General features: G+C 36.4%; 1 protein-coding gene across 1 annotated transcript in view; it reads right to left on the bottom strand.

Annotated features, from left to right (window-relative positions):
- The window catches only part of CDH10 (cadherin 10), a 102,695-nt gene that overhangs the window by 50,302 nt on the left and 25,663 nt on the right, over positions 1–26,730 (bottom strand). Inside the window, exon 2 of the mRNA XM_005434820.3 lies at positions 14,234–14,612. Within this exon, the coding sequence (XP_005434877.1) occupies positions 14,234–14,464 (231 nt within the window). The 5' untranslated portion in view covers positions 14,465–14,612. The remainder of the gene's footprint in view (positions 1–14,233; positions 14,613–26,730) is intronic.

The raw sequence follows: 26,730 nt of genomic DNA, 5'->3' as shown, positions 1-26,730 counted from the left end.
ACATCATTACCCTTTCCTAGCAAATGTATCAGTATTACTGAAATCTCTACCATTATTCTTAAATGATAAGCCTTGATTTATCCCATGGAACTCTTTTCAGTGTCGCACTGCTCAGTAGTCCTCTAGTTATTACATTTATTTTACCTGGCTTTTAATAGACAAATGCCACCCTTAACACAGAGAATAGTGTTACATAACCTCACCTAAATAAAAGGTAATTGAGGAATTGGTTTCCTTATCTTCCAGCTGTATTATCTATATAGTGGACTCATCCTTTTTGATTGACCTAAGACAGCCTGCTGATTGCTAAAGGTATTTCTAAGTCCTGTGAGGAATCCTCTGTGGAGCTGGCATCCTCAGTAGTGACACTGTAAAAAGTGGCCATAATCCTGTACAGTATTTTTTATAAGTGACTGATATTTTTGAAGTACAAAAGGACAGGAGAGTTTTTGTGAAGTTTGGCAAGTAAAAACTGAAATTAATATCCATTTACAAAAGTCTTGTATCTTTCCTAGCTATGTCCCCTCACAGAGTATTTATCTGTTATTTGGCTGTACTCGCTTAGCTTCACCTGAAGCTCATATAGTCTATCTGTAGCATTAATTTAGCATTTCACAAATACCTCCACTTCTTTAGTTTTCCCAAATTTTAGTCACATGTCCTGGAACACTGTATTACCCTACCTATATTTTCTGTTTCATTCCTCAAAATTGGTTGTTTCATGACATTTCTTTAAATTACTACTCTTTAAAACATAAAATTTGTCTAGAAATCTCATTTTTTTTCTCCATTTACTTCACCACTTACTCAATTGCATTAGTCAAGTTTTCTCACTGTCAAAATTTAAAATCTCAATATCATTTTTATCATTCAGTACTGAGCTAGATAATTTATAACCAAGCTTGCCTAGATAGTAATAGCTGTTAATTATTATATTAACTCCAAAATAATATTTCTTAAATATTTATACTTCCTAAAGATCCCATTTGTAGTGGAATTAGCAATCATAAACATGGAGACTCAGAAATTTTAATTTATGCATATTTTACATCAAACGCCATACCTCCAAAAAGGATATGCAAAAGTTCTCTTTGGAAGATGGGATTCTTAATACAGAAGGAAGAAATCTTTATTATACTTTATGTCTCTCCATATCAAGCATAATTTATTCTGCTAGTCACTATATGGTAGTCTTTGTACTTCTAAATGATATATAATTGTGAAAGCTATTAAAGCTTTTTAGGAAAAAAACCTAGAAAATATTTCTGTAACATCAAAGTTTCTAAACTAAATGGAAGGAAAGAGCAGTTGCCTCTTTACTCAGCTGTTTTTTGATGAAGTATTCTGCATGATCCTCTCTATTATGCAGTCACTTTACAAATATACAGAATGGAAATCTTCCAAGTTCTTCTACAAAGTGGGGAGGGGTTTTGGTTTGGGGTTTTGTTTTTTTTTTTTTTTTTTTTTTGTCGTTGTTTGTTTGTCGCTTATTTTTGCACCACAGTTTCACCCTAAAATATTTCAAATCAAGTCCAACCTCTATTTCTTGTTGTTTTAATACTTGAGAATTCTTAAGAATGGACAATAAAAATATATCAGAGGTAACCAAAATTTTGGCAGTGAAGGACATTATGATTACTCCAAACTTTACATGAAGAGGAAATTTAATATGTTTATATCTTCCCACCACTGTAGGCAAGTTGAAAGGAAAGGCAGGCTTCAAGGAATAAAAGTTCAGAATCAGACAGAGCACCTACACTATTGCGAAAATAAAAATTACCCAAGAACCATTAATTCGGTGTGACTCTGCATCGTGTATAAGACAATAATGCTAAATCCAGGTAGCATAACTGGACTGAAGATGAACAGATGTAGGAAACAGAAGAAAAGCACAGAGTATCAGAGTAAGCCAGTATGAAGGAGCAAGGTTTTTCTACAACTAGGAAAAGGGGAACAGAAGAGATGAACAAAATTGCTATTGAGCACTAAAGTTTTCTTCACATTTCAAACATTCTTGGGAGTATCCATAACTTTTTCCCACAGAAATTTTATGTGACCAGCCATCCGAGTCTTACAGTGCAGGCAGTATCCTTTCCAACCAAAATCCTGAGTATCCCAGAACATAATATGTTCCTTCTTCCAGCTTGTGTTTTCCATCTAGATGCTTGCATACAATCTGTTTGGACATGCCTTTTAGCATGCCAAGCCACATAATTGTTCATAAAGGATTTTCTAAGTTTCTAGGTGTGTTCAGACATGTAAGATACCTTGCACCTGTGTTTCACGCAACTGGCTGGTCTGTCAATTGGATCTTTGAAATGAAAATAAGACAACTTGGAGTGTATGAACTCATCTATGGTACACATATAAAATTGCTACAGACCAAAATATTGTCAAATTAGAGAGCATTTTCCTCTCTCAGTTGTCCACTTCTCCTTTAACAGCCTCAATTAAACAGCTATGAAAAGACTCGGGACACAGACATAGTTAAGTTTAAAGAATTAACACTGGTGAGTGGGACAATGTTGTTTGTTTACTCCTGCAAACAAAACCTACTTTGTCTGCCAAGGACTTTAGATACATTGACTGTATAGCTATTCACTGCCTCAAAACAGAAGGCATTAGAGGGTTTGAAAAAATTTGCCATTGCAGCTTTTTTGGGTTAGCTTGCATTTAACTATCGTCAAAGACTAAAACACTGTTATAAATATAAGGAAAATCTTCCAGCAGAAAAACATTTTAAAAGGGTAAACACCAACTTTTAACTTTGAACTTTCTCCCATATGGGTACTTCATTGCAAGTCACCAGTTTTCCCTCAGTATTACCCCCGGCTCTTCCTTGCTATCTATGTATATATGATATTTAAAAGGTCATCTGCATCTGATTTTAAAAAAAAGAGAGAGAAAAAATAAAGGAAACCCCTAAAGCATCAGTCTTTTAATTGCTGTTGAAACTATTGGCTATTTATAGATGTATAATTTCAAACAAGGTGTAGGTCAAACATTTATAAGGGTCCATTTTCTATTATGTTTTTTAATTCCTTGACTGAATGAATGTACTGTGATGAAGTGGACTCTACTTTTTCCAAGCTATGACAGTGAATATAAATAATTTCAGTTTTATCAGTTCTTCCCTTTTTGGAATATCTTTTTGTGACAAACAGGTACAAAATTGAAAAAGAAATTGAACTGAAAGGAACTGGAGAGTTCAGGCTGAACTACTTCCCTGTTTCTTACACCATTTTGAAGCATGATGCTATTTTAAGTGCAATGTATAATCAGGTACAATGTGTTTGGAAACCATCCAAGAGAGCTGTAACTCTTCTCCACGAAGGCAGCAAAAGCAGCGAAATGCATCTTATTGGTGATTTTACACCTATGCCCATAACATATGGGAAGGATGCCCATAACATAGACTAGCTTCCATCTAAATCTTCCTGACAAATGATTGACATTATTGCACTTTGTGCTTGCAAAGAACAGAACTGTCGCTTTCAGAAATTAGTTTCAAAATGGCCGATCACTGCTATTGGAATTATTAGGGGGAAAAAAAAAGTCAAATAGTTTAAAATAGATTTCTCAGAAACTGAGAAAGGCAGAGGCAGGAAACCTACCCCAGTGACTAGTACTGACCACTTAGACTCATTATCACTTACTTTCTCATCAAATTGATAAATGGCTTTCATTCAAGTATCAATGTGTAAGAAAGGTAAAACGGACAAGCAAAACAATCTTCACTCTTGTACCAAAACTAGCAAGTTTTCATTAAATCCTTCATACTTTCCCAGTGGCTTTCATTTACTGTACTACCTTGTAGCACTGAACACCATTAAATACAGCTTCCAGTCACTTGACAGAAAAAGAAGAAACAAATTTCAGCTAGTGGTCCCTACTCATGTTTGCATTATTTTCTAAGTAGACTTGAAAAGTATTTGCATAAGGGGTAAACACACAAAAACAATTACATGTACGTAGAAAATCATGAAGTGAACCCCTCCCACCGTTTTGAACGTGTTATTTGTGGAGCGCTCACATCAGATTAAAATTAAATATGAGCATAGTGTATGATTCTACAATACCAAGATCTATAGACACATGGAAAAGGAAATAATAAAAAACCTGCTTTAATATGCATGAGCTAAGTATGTCATCATATAGGGTGCCGGTGCCCAGATGCTGGCTGGGGGAGCTGCAGTGGCAGCCCCCGTGAGGTGGTGCCGGGGCTGCCCCGTGCCGGGCACAGCCGGTTCCAGCTGGTTCCAGCTGGTTCCAGCTGGTTCCAGGTGGCTCCACCGGCCCCAGCACAGGGCACAGCTGAGCCCCGCAGCCACGGGCGGGCGCCTCGGGGAAAGCCGGGCTGAGAAAGGGCAAAATGCTGCTCATGACATATGATAAAAAATAGGAAATACATTTTAGTCCTTTACATCAGAAGCTAAACATACCAGTAGTAGCACGTAAAAGCTGTGCTTAAAACAGAAAGCTTTTAAATGCTGGTGAAGGGTCATTTCAGTCAGGAAGAACTAGAAAGTTCATTTAATTTTCAACTGATTACTAACTCTGTTCAGCAGAATTTAATATTTCAAGACCTACTTCAATGAGCAGCTTCCTTTACTTTGCAAGTCCTACAAATACCTACAGATGGTACACACTTTTAGTTTGTTTTCCTTCAGGAGAAAGAAAAAATAATGATTAAAACCACCTCATGTTTTTCAGGCTCCATTGCAGTTTACATGCTTTGAATTTCAATTAAAGACCATTGACAGTACTAAACTTATGTTAAACAGTGTTAAACTTACTAAATATAACACTTATGTCCTATAGAGGCCAGGTAGAAATAAGGATAGGCTATTTAGCATTTGCTTGAAAGCTGAACAAATGTGACTTTCAGAGATGATATCCCACTTCATTCGTTAGAACTCTTCTAGTTATTATGCCTTTTAAAATTACACAATGTATGTATAAAACTGTATCCATAGAAGTGGAAAAGGTCCTGGACTAAGCTTAGTATCTAACTTCAAGCTGTTGTCTACAGGCATAATTACATGTGTCTACCTAAAATATGTCTACCTAGAGCAATTTAGTATCTTACAGTTCTTCATGGGGTTTGCCTTGCTTCTTTGTTTGGAGTCTGGTAGTTCCAAACAGTGGTTTCTGTCTCTTGGGGCCATGGTTCACTTTGTTCACCAGGGCAGCACTTGCCACATCATTCAAGGTCCTGTGGCAGGTAGCTATGTATGGATATGTTATGGGAGCCTGCAACTGGCACAGACTTCATTGCCACTGAAGATGTGATGCAGATACAAACCTGGAACCACAGTGCTTCCCCTTTTCTCACCATACCAGTTGGTAAAGAAGATGTATCCATTTGATTACACTTGATTAGCCCGTTAGCTAGATAACTTCTTTTCCCCAGAAGCACCCATGCAGGCATTGGCATGCTCTGAGCTCTTTCCCTTGTGTCCAACTCATACAGTAATAATATAGGACATACTGCCTTTCAGTTCTGTCAAACCAGATCTTCTCTGCTATGCTAAATGACACTTGTTAGCCTACTTTTTCATCTTTTTAGTTTTCTGGTTTCATTCTGCTATCTTTGGCTATATCCTTCCTTCCTTCCTTCCACCCTTCCTTCTTTTCTTCTTTCTTCCCCCTTTCCTTCCTTCCTTCCTTTCCAATGTGTGCTGTATCTCCTCTAATACCTCATGATCTTTTGAGCTATGAGTAACTCATGAGGCCTCACTGGTTTTATGAGACAGGTTTCTTGCAGTGCTAGGTGGTTCTGGTGGGATGAACAGTCCTGTTGACTTTACCACTTCAGAGAAAAAGTACAATCCCAAACCAGTCTGACTGTTTGGTCTTTAAGGGAAGATTTAAAGCAGAGAGGCATTCAACACATCCAGCATTTCTCCTTAACAGAACAAATACTGACACTGAACTCTCTGAGAAGGGCAACACTGGCTTGGAACATCTACACTCATCTCTGGTATATGTGGCTTACACCCCTAAGTAAAAGTGAAACAGAGCAAGGTCTTAAAGGATTAGTTAGGATGAGTTTGGTACCATGCTCTGGGTGTTCCTCTGTTTACGGTGAGGTACAACAGAAACAGCAGGGCCTGTTCTGTTCCGCTGGCAGTACTAAAGTAAGAGATAGGTGGAATGTACTCTGAGCAACCTAGCAGTCATAAATAAAGATAAGGTGGGCATTTGGAGGAGATAAGAAGGCCATGAGTCAGGAGGTTTTGCAAGCTCCAGAAACTAGGCTGTTGAACAAAGAAAGTTGAAAAGTTCAAGCGAGGAAGAAGATTGAGCAACCCCCAAAAGTGAGGCCGAAGAATGGAACGACCACCCAAAAGTCTCCCCAAAAGTCAATTCTAGCGGACTCCGCCTCAAGCTCTGCCTAAACCCTGCCTGTTATGAATATGATGATTAGATGTCAAAATTAAATGAGTATGTATGTAAAGATGTAACCTTCACATGAAAACTGTATAAATTACCTGACTTTCACTGAAAACTTTGGAGCTAGTTTGTCCAGTGTGAACTGGCTAGCTCCCCAACATTGCACGAAATAAATACGTTTGCTGCTTAAAGACAAAAATTCATCTCTGAGCAGTTACTCTGTGGTGTTTTGGCATCAGAAGTCTAAAAGGACAGTAATCCATTCCAATTCCAGTACTATTTCACTGTGAAGCACTGGAGTTTCACTGTTGGTCTCTGTTCTTCTCCCTCTGCAAGATTTGCCAGTCTAAAGCAGCAAATGGGAATGCTCACTTTTGGTCTTTCATTTCCAGTGCCTGGCACATCTGAGCAAAATTACCGTCAGATAATTTGAGCACTGGGAATCACCTCCTTAAGCAATTGGGTATACCCTCAGTATGCCCTACTCATATGATTTAGCCCCTCTTCCCTGGTACCAGACAACACTCTGAAGAAACTCATATGCACAGACATCTGTCCAGGTCTGGGAATCCACAGTTTTTGAGCAAATTTATCTGGCTTTGGATTCAGGCACACAACAACTGTGACTTCTTTGGTCTTCACTAAAATAACGGCAGACATTACAAAGCCTTTGTATTCCTCAACAACCACCTGTTAATTCTGTCCTGTGTCACCCAGCAAAATTCAGTGTCTTGTAGAGATACGTCCAGTACAGCAGCTAACAAATAATTCATTCTTTATGGGAATAAAAACTTACTATTCAGCTAGGTCAGCTCTTTGCCGCCAGTACCTTCTGCTGCTGTTTAATGAAACAAGAAGTCAGAGACTCCAACATTCACTGAGGTTTCATAAGGAACAGTCCTTTTTGCAAACAGAAAATATAAACCCTTTGCACACTTCAATTTAGAGTAAATTATGAATCTAACCAGTCATAGTCATAAACTCCGTACTAAGATGGATCCCAGCAGAATCTGAGAAAGAATTTAATCTCAGCACTCACTGAGATGAGTTAGCCTCGAGGACAATCTTTCAGGAAGATTTTGATGCCTCTGTTATGGAAAAACAATGGCTGTACCATGTGTTTTGAGAAGGCATCATAGCTCCTGTGTTCTGGACTACAAGAAGAGGTAGAAAAAAAAAACCCACAATAGTCCTTCAAAAAGAGAAGAAATTGATACATATTTCACTCTGACACTCTTGACCTGCCATGAAATATCTAGGGCCCCACACATGTACCCTCAAAAACAAGCTTTCATATTCTTGCCATAAATTGGTGCCTTACGTGTTAAGTTTGTCTGAGAAAGAAATAAACTGCTAAATGTTGTTGTCCCTCAAGTGTCCATTCCACCACACTACATTATCTTCAATGAGGTAAGATTTTTGAAGATACACAACTGTGAAAAACTTGCTTTTTGCATCCAGTAGTTACACCAAAAAATTATCAAGTGGAAACTGTTAAAGGACAAGCTGCCCTCTCTCTACTCTGGAACCTCAGTCCCAGACACAGCAAATCACAATTAATTTATTCAGTTTTCAGGATATCTTTCCTCCCTTTCTATTCTTTTTTATTGATCCCTGTCACAAGAATCTGCTCTAGCTGAAAATTCAACCCCTATAGAACTTCAGTGCCACAGAGCTGATTTCTTTCACCTGGAAGAGAAGGCATTTTATGCTCAACCACATCTTCACACCAAATATTAAGCCTCCATATGAGCGCTTTCGATTCAAAATCCTACTCTTCAGTCTATTGTAGCACCAAAGGTCTTTACAAAAAACCCCAACTATGATAGAAACACTCTTCAGGAATCAAAATACAGAAATTTTTAAAAGGGTTTGATAAGTCTTCATCTTACCACTACAACAGCAAAACTTCACTGGGACCCTTTTTTTTTTTTTTTTTTTTTGACAGCAAACCCCTTCAAATCAAGGCAACACATTTTTTTGTATTACTCTCTCCAAAATCAGTATATTTAGTAGCCACTTTATCAAAAAGAAAAGTAAATTCAAGATTCCTGCCCAGGATGGTTTCTGGCTTTCACTTCTCTCAGGAAATTACTTTGTTTACTCTTTCCTTAAATCTGACTGTTTCTCCAACAGCAACAATTCTATGCACATTTGATCTTGGCATTCTTTATCGTTTTTATGTTGACAGAATATGGACTTCAGGAAAATACATCTTTTTATCTCCGGTGTTACCAAATTTTATGTATAATATCTCTCATTGGATTATGGACTATACTAAGCAATATTAACAATACTAAGCAGTATGAAGGAATGCTAGCCGTACTAACTTAAACCAGTATATTTAATTCTAATACATATACATTTAACTAGAGCACAAGCAACACCTGAGGCTTCCCTACTTTTACATCTTTATGACTGGGTGGTAAGCTGTCCTGGGCTCTGTTGACACTTCTGTTACACATTTAACTCTTGCTGAGGTGTCTAAAATCAATGCCACTTTTGGGATTTCTGTCTTTCGGGCTTTATCAAGTTAAGGATGTGGGACCCTCCTTCAGGTACCAGTTCCGTGGTATATCATCTACAGTGTCAACAGACACAGATAAATGCTAAAAGGAAAAGACAGGCGATGAACTAGCAATTGTTGTTCTTGAAACTGTGTGATGTGTGCACATGTTGCTAATACTCCAGGTCCTTTCCTCAGAATCCTGTCTATGTTGGGGCTCTTGAACTGAGAGGAACTAAGTGAGGTTGACATGTCCTGCTCTTTACACCATCAAAGATAATGAGTACACTAAGAAGTATGCAATTATGAATACTGCCAGGACAATCCTTTCTGGTAACAGTTCTAATATGGCAAACACAAAATTATAGATAAATTTTGTGCAAGTATACGGGGTAAACTACCTCTGAGATACTAAAAATCACTGCAGTATAACTAAGAACTTCAGTCTCTCTGTCATGATTTAATCCCAGCAACTAAGCACCACAGTCACTCTCTTACTTCTTTGCGGTGGAAGAGCAGGGAAAATCCAGAGAGTAAAAGAGAAAACTCGTGGGTTGAGATAAAGAAAATTAATAAGCTACACAAAAGCCACACGCGCAATTAAAGCAAAACAAGGAATTAATTCACTACTTCCCATGGGCAGGCAGATGTTCAGCCATCCCCAGGAAAGCAGGGCTCCATCACACGTGATGGTTACTTGGGAAGACAAATGCCATAACTCTGAATGTTCCCCCTCCTTATTCTTCCCCCAGCTTTGTATACTGAGCATGACGTTATATGGTATGGAATATCCCTCTGGGGTCAGTTGGAGTCGGTTCTCCCAGCTGTGTCCCCTTCCAACTTCTTGTGCCCACCCCCAGCCTACTTGCTGGTGATGTGGGGTGAGAAGCAGAAAAGGCCTTGACTCTGTGTAAGCACTGCTCAGCAATAATTGAAATATACCTTTATTATCAACACTGTTTCCAGCAGAAAACCAGAACATAGCCCAATACTAGCTACTCTGAAGAAAATTAACTCTATCCAGTCAAAACCAGCACACTCAAAGCACTGAAAAAATCATGTCAGTTGATCCTTTATGCTATAAAACTACTATGATGAAAATTGCTGGAAAAAGCCAGTATCTATCTTAGATAGTAAAGTGGGAAAAATATCTGCAAGAATGAAGCAAATGGCAAGATCTGGCAAAATAGTAAGGAAGGAAAAAAAACCCACAACCAACTTTAATGTGGATGAAGAATGTATTTGTAAATTTATTTTTGGATAACTATGGATTAAGACACTGTTGGCACACAGCAGTGCTTCTTTTAGGTGACAACTATTAGAGTATGATTTTGGGATTGAAAAGAAAAATGTTTCTTCTGGATAGGCTCAAAATAAATTAAAGATTGTAAGAGTAAGTTTGAAAATGCATAATACTTTATAATTGCACCACTTTGTCTGGAAAAAAAAAAAGGGCCTTAAAATTACATAGTAACAAAAAGAAATCAAAGTTATGAATCGACTTTCCATATGTTAAGAAAGAATAATAGCACATCCATAGACTTTCTGCACAGAGAAAGACATAAAGGACGTATTCACCAGAACTCTAACCCCAAATACAAATAAAATGGCTGGTTTGGTATGAGGTTTAAGCTTCCTTGAGAATATCCTTGCAGTGTTTCTCTGAGACTAGGAAAAGTACTTTATCTCAGAATTACTTTCTTATAGCATATTTTGCAAAGATAGGCCAAAGATAAGTTGTGTAATGCATACATAGGTCTGGCTTCTCATATGCTCTTTTTTCTGGCTTCAGCCTTCACTAGAAAATATAGCTGTACTTATTATTTGAGATTCTGCACATACAAAATTCACTTAGATCATTTTGATTTCTAGCCTCAGGATACTGTGTATTACATGAAGGAAAGGATGACCAACCTCCTTTCTTATAATAATAATAAATACCACCCTGAAGACACCAGTGAATGTCCATAATCAGTCAACATGTACTTTGTCACCATTTCACAAGCATGGTTGACTTAAACAAGGAACTCTTCAGCTGTTACTGGATTACACATCCCATTCATTTATTGAACCTAATTTCCATCATGTTACTCTAGTAGAACATTCTAAAGCTGACTTAAATAGTGAATAAATAAATGCATAAATTGCATTTTGAATTGTAGACACTGCTTTCAAGAGTAATGTGATATTCAACAGTTTTCAAGCTCCCTTGACAGATATATAGATGCAAGATTAGAAGCAAGAAAAAATGGATCAATCATGAGCGCAGAAAGCAAGCAGATGTAAATCACAAATCCAGGTGAATTTGGTAGCCTCAGTTTTAGAATTTATGTTGATTATTTTACTGGCATGTTTGTCATCTACTATGGTCAGTTTTAAAAATCACACTTAGTACTTATTTTTGACCGAAACGTCTCCAAGACAAACATTCTCTTTAGTCATTGACTATGATTCATTGAGTTCTAACTTGTGCTCTTACTGTCTATCGTAATTTCCAAACACCATCTCCAAAGATGTTTCAGAGAAATTAACAGGTAGATGGCCTTTTATGTCACCCACCTATGCCAATAACTTTGGCTTTGTATAAAATCAGATAAAAGGAAACATCCAAAAAATGTTTGACTATACAATTCAGACATCCTTTGGAGAGTGCGACACCAGGGAAAATATATAGTTATTATAAAGTTTATGTACTAAGACTTGAATCATTAATTATCTTGTTCTCTAATAATTTATGAATTTAGACTATCAGACATTTAAAACATTATTTAGTATAACAGTTTATTGTTAGTTCCACATACAATCTCTGTCCTTTTGCTTCCTTTGTGTAAAACTCTCCCCTGTGCAAATACAATGCTATGATACTCTTCGTTTTAGATGTGTTTTCTACACTTTTCCCCAAACTTGTCATAAAATGACTATAGGGCAATTTCATATGCTTATATGCTTGCTCAAATTAACAACTTTTTTGCTCTAAGCAGAGCAAAAAGGGTGAAAGCCCAGTCTTAACTGATCTTCAAGATTCTTCTTAGAACTGTACTCTTTTGTCTGCCATTTTACTTATCTTTACTTATTAATTCCATTTGCAAACGCTTATTTCCTCTCAGTCAAAGTAGTTCTGTGTTTATCAACACCTCTCTTTTTAAAATGCAGACGATTTAGCCTATAAAAATGTTAACCTTTTTCCCTCACAAGACTCTTCCTTCACTCATCGTGACTGGAAGAAAGTAAGTAACACCACTCACACTTCATGATTTGGGATCATAAATATTCAAAAATAATGCAACAAAGAAAAGTTATCAGTAGGTTTCTGAAGGAGACTAAATAATTTTAAATTCAGGCTGCCCTGCAAAGCTATTTATTTCCTGCAGCTTCTGGGAGCAAGACACTTCCAAATACAATAGCATAGTGTTTCCATACAGTGACAGCTTATTTTGTGGGCAAAGTCAATTTTCATAAGCTATCTGTCTGGCCTGGACTGAGGAACGGGCCTAAATACTTTGGAACACTTGGGAGGCATGATTTTACACTTGGTAAATGTATGAAATAAACATAGGGACTATTTACAGGCCTTTTAACATGCTTTGGAAATGGCTGCTATCATTCAAATGCTAGTGATAAAATTACAAAAGATTCAAACCAACATGTAAGAAGTAGAAACAAAAAGGCAGTTTAGTCATTCATAAGCTTGCACTCTTAAATTCTTATTTAGTATTTAAATTTTGTAAATTTTAATAGGCATTTCCTTTCTCACCCCACCCCCACCCCCAGCATTCTTAATCCTTTCAAGAAACATTTTATAATGTAATAGTCCCATGCACCAGCATATGCTTTGGACAAAATGGCTGGTTAAAGCAGTTTAGCAGAGGGACTTTGGGGCTCTCATGGACAGCAAGCTTACCCTGAGCCAGCAATGTGCTTTTGCAACAAAAAAGGTCAACAGCACCCTCGGCTCCATTAGGAAAAGCACCAGCAGGAGATCAAGAGAGGCAACTGTTCCTTTCTGATCTGCCCTAGTGAAACACATGTGGAGTGCTGTGTCCAGTTGTGGGCTCCCCAGAAGAAGAGAGATGGGGAGCTACTGGAGAGTATCCATCAAAAGGCTGGTTAGTTGATTAAGGGACTGGAGCATTTTTCATATGAAGGGAAGCTGAGAGAGCTGAGACTGTTCAGCACGGAGAAGGCTCAGCAGGGACCTTATTAATGTGTATAAATACCTGATGGGAAAGACTGAGGGAGGCAGATCCAGTCTCTTTTTCAGTGGTGCCCAGTGACAGGACAAGAGGCAATAGGTACAAACTGCAACACAGGAAATTCCCTTTAAATATAGGAACCAACTCTTTACTGAGTGGGTGGCCAAACAGTTGAACAGGCTGCCCAAGAAATTTTGAAGTCTCCACCTTTGAGATATTTAAAATCCAGCTGACTTTGCTTTGAGCAGGGGGGTTAGACTAGATAATCTCCAGAGGTACCTTACAGTGTCATCTATTCTGTGATTCTTTGATTTTCAACAAGTCAGTATCTCTCTGCAGTATTTTACACATTCAAAATCATGTAAAAAATGAAAATCTGGATTATAGAAAATTAGATTTCTATGTTTATCAGCAACCATTGGTGCTATCTGGTACCCATTACTGTTGACATCGACTTCCATTTTCATGCAAATTACCATTTTTAATTAATTCCTTGTAGCTCTTATATTTTTCAATCAATCACATGGCAAAACCTAAGTGTCAACTGAAAATAATTTAAAGGACACTTCCAGTGTCCTTTATGTATGCATCTAGTATGCTGTGCAGTTGTATGTGCAGTTCTGCTGACTTGTATTGTAGCTCACTTCCTAACCATCTCATTTCTATCACACAGTAGTTAATGAATCTTACTCACTCCAGTTCATTGAAATTCAGGGAGAGTTAAAGAGGAAGAATATTTTTTCTTCAAAATAGGTTGCATTCTTCAAACATAAGCAGAGAAAAGGAATGCATTCTTTTGTATGAAACACAAAATATTCAAAGAGAATGAGTTGAAAAATAGTTTTATAATGAATTATATTTTGATACAGATGAGATACTAAATGGGCTGCTGGTAAGAACAATGTCCTAAAGCAAACAAATCTGTCAAAGATTTCTTCATTTGTTTCATTCAAATATTTCTGAATACCTTCTAGCAGAATTAACTAGCAGAATTAAATTTAGCAATTCTAGCAGGACAAACAATGTATATATTGCCTGGAAATCTGCTTCTTATGCATTAGAATAAACCACAGAAACTAGGGCTCTACAAAGATAAGTAAACTTGACAATTATACAGAGATCTTAAAAAGAAACCTACCTTGCCTACATACTGATAATCAGATCCTGTGTATTCCTCTAAAAGAAAAAACTGGTTCCACATCCAGCCTCGCTTCTGGCGGTGAATTGCTTTTCCATCATTCCCTGATGTACGTCCCCCAAAGGTTTTGGGTCTGAGATCAGGAGTCCTTCTGAAAAGCATTTCTGTATGGCAGGGATGCGGCAGCCACATCCAGAGCAGCAGAAGTAACAGGACTTGCTGTGTTTTCATAGCTCTCCACTGCTGATGCTCTTCAAGCTGGTCAGCAATGGAATCTACAGTTTTGTTTTTTCTTGACTTGATTTTTATGTCTCTAGTTGCTGATGCAGCCAAGCAGCTTCCAGCAACTCATCTCTGAACTGTACATAGTAACCAATTCCTGAAAATAAACAGAGGAGAGACAATGTAAGTTGAAATGCATTCACTCCCTAGTGTCCAACATCCCTGCTACTGTATCCTGCAAATCCAAAACATTATGACATATAAAGCAACCTGGTTAGGAATACAGAGGTTATCCAGATAGGGAGAACACTGTGAATATGTTAGGCAGCTGCTTTCAAAACACTTCCTAAGTAAGAGTGTTCTGAGATGGACAACTATTTCACCATTAAAACATTTCAATTTAGAAACTTCTAAGTGTTCTTTATATAGAATAGGGGATTAATATTGCTGAAACTTATACATTAAACACTGTTGCCTTTGCTTCAAACATTTTCCACCTGATTTGATTTACAAGAATTTCAGTGTTTCATTAATCTTACTATCAGGAGAACTGAAAAGCCAGAATAAAGTAGTTTTAGAAGTAAGGGAATCATAAAACACCAGTTCTCCAGGGTATTTTAAATGGCAAAAGAGAACATCATATGCATCAGAAGAAATACAACATGACAAGAAGAAAACTTTCAAATAGAAAAAGTTCTTGAGATGATCTTGCACTATGGAGTGGTGCAAATTTAGCCTTACGTGTAGGAGGTATGTGAAAAATGTTTTGTCTGTTTTGCAAGTATCCTGAATATATAATTTTGGAAAGTACTAAAATTAATTTTATTGTGGGAAGTGATATTGCAGAGAGAAGACAAGCCCCTCTGTTTAACTCATCCTTGTCTTGCCTCTACTTCTTTGCTTTGTTTTGTTTTCTTTTGCTTTGTTTTCTTTTAGTTTTTCCTTCTTCTGACAGAACCATGAGATGTTATTTAGAAGGAAAAAATTAGCCATGTTTTCTTCACTTTACCTCCATCCCAGCATTTAGAGTAATGCTTTTTGCTAGTGAGATCATTTGGTAAGGTTTTCCTTCAGTAAATCATGAAAACCTATGACTTGTCATTTGAGCTATGGTTTGGTGTTGTTTTTTTTTTTTTTTTTAAACATGCCCACAGGAAACAGAATGCATGCATGCTGGTTGCAGTTCCTTGTATATTCTTCCACATGCAGCAGAAACCCCAAGCAGTAAAAATCTTGATAGTTTTTTTGTCCTTTTTTTCTGATTTTGATAAATAAGTAATGCTGCACACAGCAATACCATGTGTCTTCTGGTTTCAATAAAACTACACTATAGCTCATTATCATCTCAAATATTTTTTATTTTTCAAAGCAGAGCTATGTAAAAATCCTTTCTGTGTTTCAGTTTGATAGTGATATGCTACTTAAGATATTTCCAGTAAGCTTGTGTTGATTAAAGGGTTTGCAATAAAACATCAGGGTTTAGAGTAGCAAGCCTATGAAATGTAGTGATTTCTTGCAGCTAAAAGACTCTATGTGCATGCATGCATGTGTGTGTGTGTCAATAACTGAACAGATTCAGTCCAAGAGCCAGCTTCTGTTTTTAGAGCTAAATTATCTCAGGAGAATGTTTTCCATTCTCCTCTAACATCTGAAAGACTAAAGAACTTCTCAAAGCCATTGTTTTCAAGGACTTCAACTCCATGATTGTTCACAGTAGCTCACAGGCATTCATTTCCATTTGTTTAAATAAATATTAGATTATGTATTGTTTCATTTACCTCTTCTTCCTTTCTCCTAAAACCTTGACATTTACCTGATTCGTGAACTATGAATACTACCCAGATCAATCTGTTCTAATATAAACCACTAATCACATATGCTTAATTATATCATCACGTAAAAACTGGAGATGTGATCCTCCACCTTGGAAATTATTTGTCACAACCCATATTTATGTTCTTTTGAAACAAAGGTACACTGAGGGAGAGAGGAGGGCTGCAATTTATTCTTAGATACTTAGAAATGTTTATTCTCAAAGACTATAGGAATTTCAAACTTGAAATTAGCTCTCTATAAAAACTGCAAAGCTAATTTTTTTTTTTTTTTTAAAGGTGATACAAAATTTTCTTCTGTGTGTGTCTGTGGTGGAGGATGTTTCTTTTTTCACTTTCTTGTTGCCAGCCGTACGTATATTCCATTATTCACACATTATTATTTGATGTGGAAGTGTTGTTAAACTCCTCTTGGGAAATAATGCTTCAATATTAGGGGTTGTTACTGAATTTCCTCCTTGTTAAATTAGGTCAGCAGAATAAAAGCTCAGATGAAATTTGGTGAAGTTATAAAAGTGGCTAATGCAGATGGACTTGGCAAGCATGGCTGCTTAATGGATGTACTATCAATAAGGCCTTTTCCTTCCTTTGAGACTCCTGTTGTTCAGCTTCCTGCTTTAAATTTAATGAGTTTGATAGTAATCTACACTAAACCAATAACATTTACCTTTAAAAATACGCTAACAAACAAGAAAAAAATCAGACTGTACTAATAACAATTAAATAAAAAGCACCGGAATAAAGGAACTGCTTGAAGACAATTAGATGAAGGAAACCTTTTAATATATAACTACAGAAAACAGTCAGAAGTCCTAGTTCTGTAATAGAGTGCGTATTTAGGTTCTGTGTTACCCTACCAATGCTGGAGTAATAAATGGAGGAAGATAAATTTATCATCTATTTTTTTAATTCCTTGGAAACCTAATTGGAAAAATGTCCAAATTTTGATAAAAATCTTATCTTAGAAGAGAATCTGAGAACTCAGCAGAATTGTAATAGTTTTGCTGGCTTCAAATAAGTATTTTTTTTAAAGAACTGAAATAATTTTAAATAGCATTAAATAGTTTTAAATGAAACTATTTTACCAGTCTTTCTTCTCAAATCTCTACCTCTTTTTCCAGAAGATCTTTTCTCAACATTTTCCCACAACAGAAAAGAAACAATGAAAAAAAAAATAATTTGTCTTCTAAAAACTATTAAATATGTGCAAGGTTCCATATTTCTGTGTAATATTATTCTAAATTACATTAAACTCACTACAGAGGAACATTATGCCTAACTCTACTCTTGTTTATACAGGTTTTTGTTTTGGAATTATTTTTAGCAGGTTTTCTTGGAACAATTTCTAGTATTGAGGAGATGGATCAATCATCACTGAAGCTACTAAAAATTTCACCATTAGCTTTCAGCTAACAATTTAAAAACAATTAGGCAGTTATCTCTTGCCACAGGTTAATCACATCTAAATCTCTGAGAAGAAAATATTTTACTGCAACTACAACTGTATTCATGTGTTTCCAAATGCAGGTTTTGCAAAATTTGGAAAATATTATATTTTGTTTGCTCAGACATACAACCCTCCCTAATAATACTACAACATACCTAATACAATTTGAAACTCATGAGATTTAATGGACATATAAGATGAGCCATGGATACCTTTCACTGACACACTTCTCAGACTTCCATTTACAGCTTGCTCCAGGAGGCTGATCTTTCACAGCTGAGATGTTATTCCTTTAATAAATTATTTCCTCTTTTTGTCTACATTAATGTATAGGTGCTTTTAGAAGGCAGAATAATTAAATTTAAAGTAAGAACTGTAATATAGGTAAAAACCTTGTATGGTTTTCTTTAATTAAGAAGTTTTAGTAAACCTTTCTTCCTTATGAAGAACAAATTCAAACAGCAAACAATTTTACTAGGGATAGCTGCCATTTATGATTTTTGTTCCATATTTAACCTTGGTCAAACTTGAACTGAATTTTAATTGTGTAACATTTCAAAAAGCTCATCTAAAGAAAGAAATTTATGCAATGACATTTCTGTTTTCTCCCTTTCTGTTTCAGTGGGGAGCCACTATCTATTCACATCTCTAATCTTCCCTTCCAGTCCTTTTTAGCTGTGTTTGTACAAAAAAAGATATTTTGGGGACCAAAGATGCTTCATGACAAATTAGGTTAAACTGCGTTGGAATTTTAAAGAGAACAATCTTTAATTTTATTACAATGGAAGACACTGGAGCATATTTTGTTGAGATACAATTGCTACCGTTTGGATTCCTCCTTGAAGTGGTAACTTGGTAAGGTGCCTCTCTATTTCATTAAAACTCTGCCTTGTGGCTTATGATATCATAAATGAAATTCAAAACTCTGGCTAGGTTTTGAAATAATAGGGACTATTTAACAAGCTAGTAAAAATGCAATTAGGAAGGCAGCTAAGTGCAGGAAAAGCAGCATTGTCAAGGAACCTTAGAAAGGCCTGCAGCTCAGCCAATTGAGTTGTTTTAACTTATTTGCAATCTCTTTATCAAAGCCAGGAATAAGGTTCTAATGCTTTAATGCACAGTATTATGATGAAAGTACTTTAGACAGACACCTTTGTAAGAGACTTACTCAAAACGCAGTATTTCCCTCTGTAAGTGTAACTTAGAGGTGTAAGTTATCACTTCAGGGAAAAAGGCAACAATACTTTCTATAAAGGTTTTTTTAAAAGTACTTGAAGAAAAAACCCCAGCTCTTTTAAATGATCAATTCTTAATGGATTCTAATCTCATCGTCCCTTATATTATAGATTTATGGTCCTTGCTTTATCTATTATATCCCAATGAAGCTGTCTAATTCTTCTCAGAATTTAATTGCCTAGCTCTGAACTAAGGAGATAATTGGTAAACTGTCAAAAAGCTGCTTATTTCATTTTGCTCCAGTGGAATGCTTACACACTGCAGTGACCACAATTCAAGTTATTAAATTATAACATGAATTTGCAAAAATAGTCAGCTATACCTTTGAACTTTAGAACTCAGTCATCTTTATGAAGTCCTGTAACACTTGATCCACTTAGAAATTTAAATTGAGTATGCATAGTTTGATGCTAAACTAAAAAATTAAACCAACATTTCAGGAATAATGTATTTTAATTAGTGATACTAATCATATTTCCCAATCATGAAAACTAGTTCACTCAGATCAGAGTTTTTCACATTATTTTCATAGTTAATGGGGAGAAAAACTGAAAACCAAACCATGAAAAAAAAAAAGGAAAAGAAAATACTAAGCATTTTAACTTTTGTTACAAGAGTTAATATTTTCGGCAACAGAGAGGTTACACAGGAACATACCTTGTGTCTTATTTTTAAGCGTATTTATATGGTACAAATCCTAACTGTTATTAAAAACACAAGTTAACAGGCATTATACTGATTTCAGAGTCGAAGGTTAAAGATTCAGTCTGCCTTCCACTGGTAGTTCAGTAAATCTGATATCAAAAAAATGTATAAAATAACCCCAAGCAGACATTGAACTGAGGAGGAAGAAACCATTAATACCTTACTCCTCCCAGTTCCCCTGCTGTGGGCAACACGGTCCTTCTCTGTGTAAGGATCTCCGGTGACTCACCACAACCCTTCTCTGTTCATCTTAGGGAAGACCGAAACCCTCAGCCTTAAGACATAGCAGGACATGGAAAGGGTGAGCAGACCGCCAGAGAAAAGGCAGAATCTACTAGCACGTTATCTTGCATAACAGTTTTGACTGTTTAGTAATGAGGCTTTTCTGTATTAATTAAGACTACTTGGATACCTAACAGTAGTTCTTAACTGTCTGTATGGTGAATTCACATTTCCTCACAGCAAGCCATTAAGAGTAGCACACCATTATGGTAATTCTCTCCTTAGACACTTAAATTTACCTTTGTATCTAATGTTTTGAGGGAGAAGTTAAGCATGCAGCATTGATAAAGTGGTAGGTGACTTGCGGACATTCAAAAATTACTTCCATCTTTTTCATTCCTGTACCCTTTGAAGTCCCCATAGCATTTCATTCCTCGCTGGATTCTGTTGTCCCTTCCAGATGTTTCTTTTCTATCTGGTTATATATACTGAGTTAACTTTCAAAGGTCTTGGTAGCTACCCAGTATTTTTCTGCGTAACTTGAATGAACAGAGTTAATTTATTAAATTTATGGAATGCATTAACACACACCCTTAACTAACAAAACTCAAACACCAGAATAAAAATTCAAAGTATTAAAATAAAATTAAAGAAATTATCTAAAAGTGCAGGATATGATTTAAAAAAAGGAAGTGGCAAGATCGCAATAGGCTGTACAATACAGGAATAAACTACCTAGGCACAGTTCTGGAGAAAATAATCAAGGAATTGAAGTATAATAGTTTTGAACAATCTCAATATAGTTGACTTTCCTATCACCCATCTTTAAAAAAAAGAAAAAAAAAAAGAAAAAAAAAGGAAGGACGGGGAAGGAGATACATGAACAAGAGTATTATTCTTAAGAAATACAAAATAATCCTTCCTCTCCAGTCAACCTCATTTCAAATGCTGTGTCTGGATTTGAACATGACAGTACCAACATGTAAATAATCAGAAATCAGGCTAGCCTCAAAAGGTTTTAGAAAAAAACTTATTTTTGAGGAAAGAACAACTACACCTCTCTGCCTAGTCTACAGGAAGGAAAAAAGATAAAGAAGATCATAAGACTGTAGTTTTCAGAAACACTATTGAAAATAAGAAATTATTCTTAATGCATGGCACAGATAGTATAAGCAATTTACTTGAATCACAACAATGATTAGGTTAAGCATTAAGAAAAACCTCTCTATGTTTGCAGGGTTAGTCAGTAGCAGATATGAGATGTGACTGAAGGTTTGGAAGAACAGTCTGAGTGAACTGCTTTCAGAAATGGACTGCCTGCAGCTGGTGCAACCAGAGAATTTCTCAAGATCTTTTCAAGCTCCATCCTATAGAACTCTATCTCATCTTTTTCCGTGTCATTGTCCTATGCCTTCCTATGTCTGATGCCACTGTTACCAGTGGCCACCGTATTCTCTTATATATGAACAGGTATTATTCATTCCAGCTCACCCCCATCCTTTCCCATTCATCTGGTTTAATCTCAAAAGCAGCTGCAGATTTACTCTTGTGGGTTGAAAACAACTTAAATTCTCTTGCTTGCCAGCCAGCATAGCATGCTTTTCCACATCAAAAGGTACAGTCCTAGCCACATGGCTCCCCTGCATTTAGATAAGATCTGTGCCAGTTCTGAGTCTTCCTCCATAAGACTTTGGAGTTGCATTTATCCCATCAGTTGTCTGCTATGTTCTCCCAGATAAGAGAGTGAATTTAGCTTTCTTTCCTACTCCACCCAGAATTCACCTGATGTACTCCTTCCTAAGTTGTTATCCCCTTTGTGTTTAACTCATGGCCATGCTACCTTCTAAAACATTCAGATTTCATTATTGGCAGATTTTTTTCTGTTATAAAGGCAGCAGTCCTGTCTTTCATCCATTAAACCCAACCAACCCCCAAACCAGTTAATAGCTTTTAGGATTTGATTATTATTATTTTTTTTTTAATTTAAATGGGGAGAGGGGGGCAGGACACAGATGACCCAAGAAAAAAAACACCCCTCACGATTTAAAAAACCCACAAACCTGTTTTGATATTTAGCATGCATGCTACAGGAAGGAGAGAAGAGAGTCAGAGTGGAGAGGAGGAAAATGACCCCTTCTGATGGGAAGGCGCAAACAAGCTCCAGAATGTTGTTTTCTTCTCTTAAGAAGCATGGAGTGGGAGGAAAGTAGTGATTTATCAGAGAAAGTAAATCTATTTGTGTCACTGTAACACTGAAGTGTAGACACAAGAGCATATGCTAAAGCGATTTGTTAACACCCCATTGTCTTTTCATTATTCATTACATTCTGTCTTTGACAGACCATGATTTTTCTGGAAATGAAAAGATCGGAAAATTCAGTCTGGATTTTGCCAAGAACCAAAACTGAGAGATCACTGAATATCTAGACCTAGGGACTGAATGTTCTTTCTCCCTGTATTGAAAGGTTTTCCTGAATAGGGTGAATTGTAATGAATAATGCTGAACAGTTACAAAATGACATTCTTGTCCTTCAGGGCAGGTGGAATTTTAAATCTCCTAGGTTTTGCCATCCAATGCTTTCACCTGCCAGCTAACTCTAACCATTATTAGAGAAACAGAATAAGCACAGAAGCGTGCCAAATATCTAAAAACTCGCCATAATCTCATCAGGAGTTTATATCTTCAGTTGAGGCTGAAATCTTACAGCTTCAGAGAGCAGAGGCAGTTCACTAAAGCATAAAGAATTGGAGCACTGAGAGACTGTGCCTGCTTAGAAAACTGTGTAATTTAATAAAGTGTTCATTGATGTCTACACAGTGGCTCCTCAAGCTTGTGTTAGTGCCTGTGCCTGCAGCATGGACAGTCCCATTCCTGCTAATTAGGTGATAGCAGAAGGATTACATTCTTAGCAAACAAGAATAAATGGAAACAAGCATTTCTCATGGAAGCTCAGAGTTGAAATGTAAGAGAGGATCACATTTTAAGAAAGGTTGGTAAAGAATATGATTTTATCTCTCACATTTATTAGAATAAAAGTATTGAAATGCACTTTATTATTCACAGAGCCCATCAATGTCATATTTGGCATTAAAAAAATATCTTGAATGACCAGAAGGTATATTTGCAATGCATTTGAAAAATTTTACTATACATATTTATTAACGTACTTAATGTTTCACCTTGTGTTCAATTCCTTTATAACTATTTCAGCATATTTAAAAGTCCTGCTATGGCTTTTTTTATTGTTCTCAGCTTATACAGCAAAGTGAAAGTCCCTTCATGTGGTGACTGCAGTTTGTTGGGCCAGGATGAAATTACTAAAAAAATGTATACACTTGTAATTACCCCCTCAATAATATGAGGCAGAACTCTTTCCAACAAGAACACTCCTCTGAAGAAACAGATCACTAAATTCTACATGTGTTTTTTCCCATAATGTATCACATTTTACACACTGTACTCTATGCTTTTCTGATAAATAAATGGATGCAAATCTGCAACTGGAATGAGCTTGCACAGGTAACTGGTGAAGGGCTACACCCAGCTGCCACAGGAAACACATTTTTTTTCAAAACAGTCATTCCATCTCTGATCTTTCACTCTTTAATTTTCAGGGGAAACCAAAAAAATACCTTTCAAAGATAAATGGAGAGCACAACTTCAAAACTCAGCTAGAAGCCAAAACCAATGGACTCATATGATTTTCTGGTTTTACTGAACTTCATAGTCTTTCTCCCTTCCCTTCTAACCTCCATATGTCTGCAGGTTATAAACTACCCAAATCTCTCTTTCCTTTGAGAGCTAAATATCTCTTCTTTAAAATCCTCTTCAGCACCTTTCTCATGCTAGTCTATTTCATTTCTGGTAACTATATATAGGTATATATACTTTTCTTTACAGAGTTCATGTAATTTATAACTATCTAATTAAAATTAGAGAAATTATCCTCATCTTTAGTTTAGTCTTTAAGTCTACTTTTTGTATGTCAGATCTAAGAAAGGGTCTGTATGCTTGAAAGAATGTATTTTTTTCCCCCCAAATACACCCAGACAGGCTAGTAAAATATTTTAACTTTATTAAAAAAATCTATACCTCATCTGTAAGTCCTTGGATCATTACAGTTACAGCAACACTAGCAGTCTTTAAGGCATTCATTACTGCTTCATCCAAGATGCAGAAGAGGAATACACAGAACACAATAATAAAATATTATTGTATTATTCTAGTCTGTTATTCTAGGCTGTACGAATAAGAAGCTCAGGCAAAGACAAAGTGATCACCTGAGATTGCAGAACAAGTATGTGACAGGCAAGGAGGCAAACTACGTCTTTTGAAGTCTCAAGGTACAATACTGTATGGTCTTTCATTCCTCTTCTAACACACTACTGTTCTGTATCCTGTACTTATATACCCTATTTCAAGCCTGTTTGATGAGGTCATCGAATTTATTAATATTAATAGATTTACTATTAGTCAAGTGAAATCATTCAGCTGCTCAGTGTGGGGTGGGGTGTGGGGGTGTAGTAGACAAAAAGAAAATAATAAGCTTCTAAATGTAGGTTAAAGCTATGCTCTGAAGAGCTATAAATACACTGAAATTATTATAGCTGTGTAACTCAAGTAACAGAGCATTGATATAATTGAGTGTGGACTGATGAGCAACTACAAAATGGAGTAACAAGCAGAATCTCCTTAGCATGTAGGAAGGCTAACTATTTTACAGCAGCTATTATGCTATTATAGGAGAAATGGTGTGCAGTCAAGAAGTGTGCGTATGTAATTTTCAAACATGAATAAAATTAATTTAAAACTTGGTGCTGGCTGTCATTAAAGTTTGTAAGACTACATATGAAAAGACTAAGCTGGTAACCTATTAAAACATAAATGTCAAGGACTGTTAAAAAGTAGAAGAATAAATCATACAATGTGTAAGGAACTGCTGAAAAGATACACAGGAGAGACATTGTTCTCCAGAAAGAAGTTGCTGAAAAATAAAACTACTGAAATACTAAATACTTCCTATATACAGGTCACCAAAACCAATCTCCTTTGCTGCCCCAAATGAAGAAAACTGTGTGTCAGATGAAATACTCGGTGAAATTGTGTGGGTAAGCATGAGCAGGCCTTGTCTTCAAAAGATGTGATATATGAGGCAAATTCAGGAAGCCATTTGTAATTAGTGCATGAGTGGTTGTATCCTGAAGGTCTAAGCATCGTTCACTGTGTCTGCAGAATGAATAGTTAAGCAATGCACAGATTGGCAAACAGGACAAAGAGGACAGTAAGAGGAAAAAAAGACCGTAGGGGATCAGCACTCTCCATTTCTTAATCTCCTCTCCCACCCCCAGACCTTGCTTAGCAGCAAGTAATGAAGTAGCAACATCCGTGGTGTACAGCATGAAGATATGCCAGAGTAATGACATTTGCCAGGAGAGGGATCAGGTAGCAAGCAAGAAAGCAGCTCTGACTCATAGTACAATTTAAAAGGAATTATTATTCGATATCGGTATGTGTACATATTTATTTATTTCAGCTTGGAAAGTAAAGATCTTCCAGTAAAAGTGAAAGTCAACTGACACAATGATTTGGCTTAAGAAAGCCTGGAATAATACCATGTAATCATAGTTAAGCTTGTTCTTAAAAAGCTGTGAAAGAAAGAAAACAACAGAACATCGGGGAAATTCCCCAGACCTTGCCATTCATCTGAGATGTTTTCTGTTTGGTACAGGCTGCTTGAAGGAAGAAAGATGACAGACAGGTCTCTAAAAAAATTCTACTGGATCTGAGGTTTTCAATTTAAGTTTTGAATTTATTGGTGTAGCAAAGAGTGCATTAAAAAAAAAAAAAAAGCTTCACTCACAGTTACAGTATTAAATTTTATTTTCCCTCAGATTGTCCTGTATCATGGCATTAAGCTTATCAGGCACTATGTGTAGGTTCAACATTGTAAAGTACAAACTTTAAAAATTGTTAAAAAAAGAAAGGATGATTTGTTTAAAAGGTAGGGTGTGTTGTTTTTTCTTTTTTTTATCTGGTGTCCTGTCCCCACCTACCCAGCATATTTTTCTCTCCAAAGTGTAACTTCATTAACTCCAAAATCATTCACAAATTCAGTACAGATCGGAGCTAATCAGGCAGGGATGTTAACCGAGGCCATTCCTCTTCTGAAGACTGTTCTGATCACCAGGTCTTAGGATCTCTCAACAGCCTCTCTCATGGAAATTATTCAACACTTTAGACTTTTTCATAGTTGATGAAACAGAAAAAAAGGTAAGAGAGAATGACAGCTGCCCAGTAGTCATACCTTTCAAGAAGGCCTCAGAGGAGGAAAAATCAAAGCTAGGCAGAATATTATAGCTGTTGCTAATCTGCATTCTGGCAATTTCTCACTGCTCTTGCCTTCTGCTTGCAACATCAATTAGTATCTCTAGGAGCCATACAAAAATCCTGGATAAAACAGCACTTTCATCAATAATTTCCAAGGCGCTAACCCAATTTGAAAACATATTTTAAGACTTACAAGACCTAATTTTTCATTTAACAATCACAAAAAGCTCTAATTACACATGAATTTTAGGTTAATCTTGTTCTATTTAGAGACTTTGAAAACTGAAGTGCTCTAAACTTGTGGACACCTGAACAGGTTGGTTGTGATCCTTCTCACAGAAAAAGATTGTCCTTCTTTCCCCCCTCCCCAATGACCACTAGCATTGCTCTGAAGCAATTATCCAACAGACTGTATTAAACCATTAGACAGTACCTAACAGAATAAGGATAGCATTGAGTACCAGATTTAAGAGGTTTTTTGTTGGTGGTTTTTTTGTTGGTTTGG

The sequence above is a fragment of the Falco cherrug genome, chromosome 3, assembly GCF_023634085.1.
Source record: "Falco cherrug isolate bFalChe1 chromosome 3, bFalChe1.pri, whole genome shotgun sequence".
Classification (NCBI taxonomy): domain Eukaryota; kingdom Metazoa; phylum Chordata; class Aves; order Falconiformes; family Falconidae; genus Falco; species Falco cherrug.
Note: the sequence above shows the minus strand (reverse complement) of the source record. Positions and strands in the feature narration are given on the sequence as shown.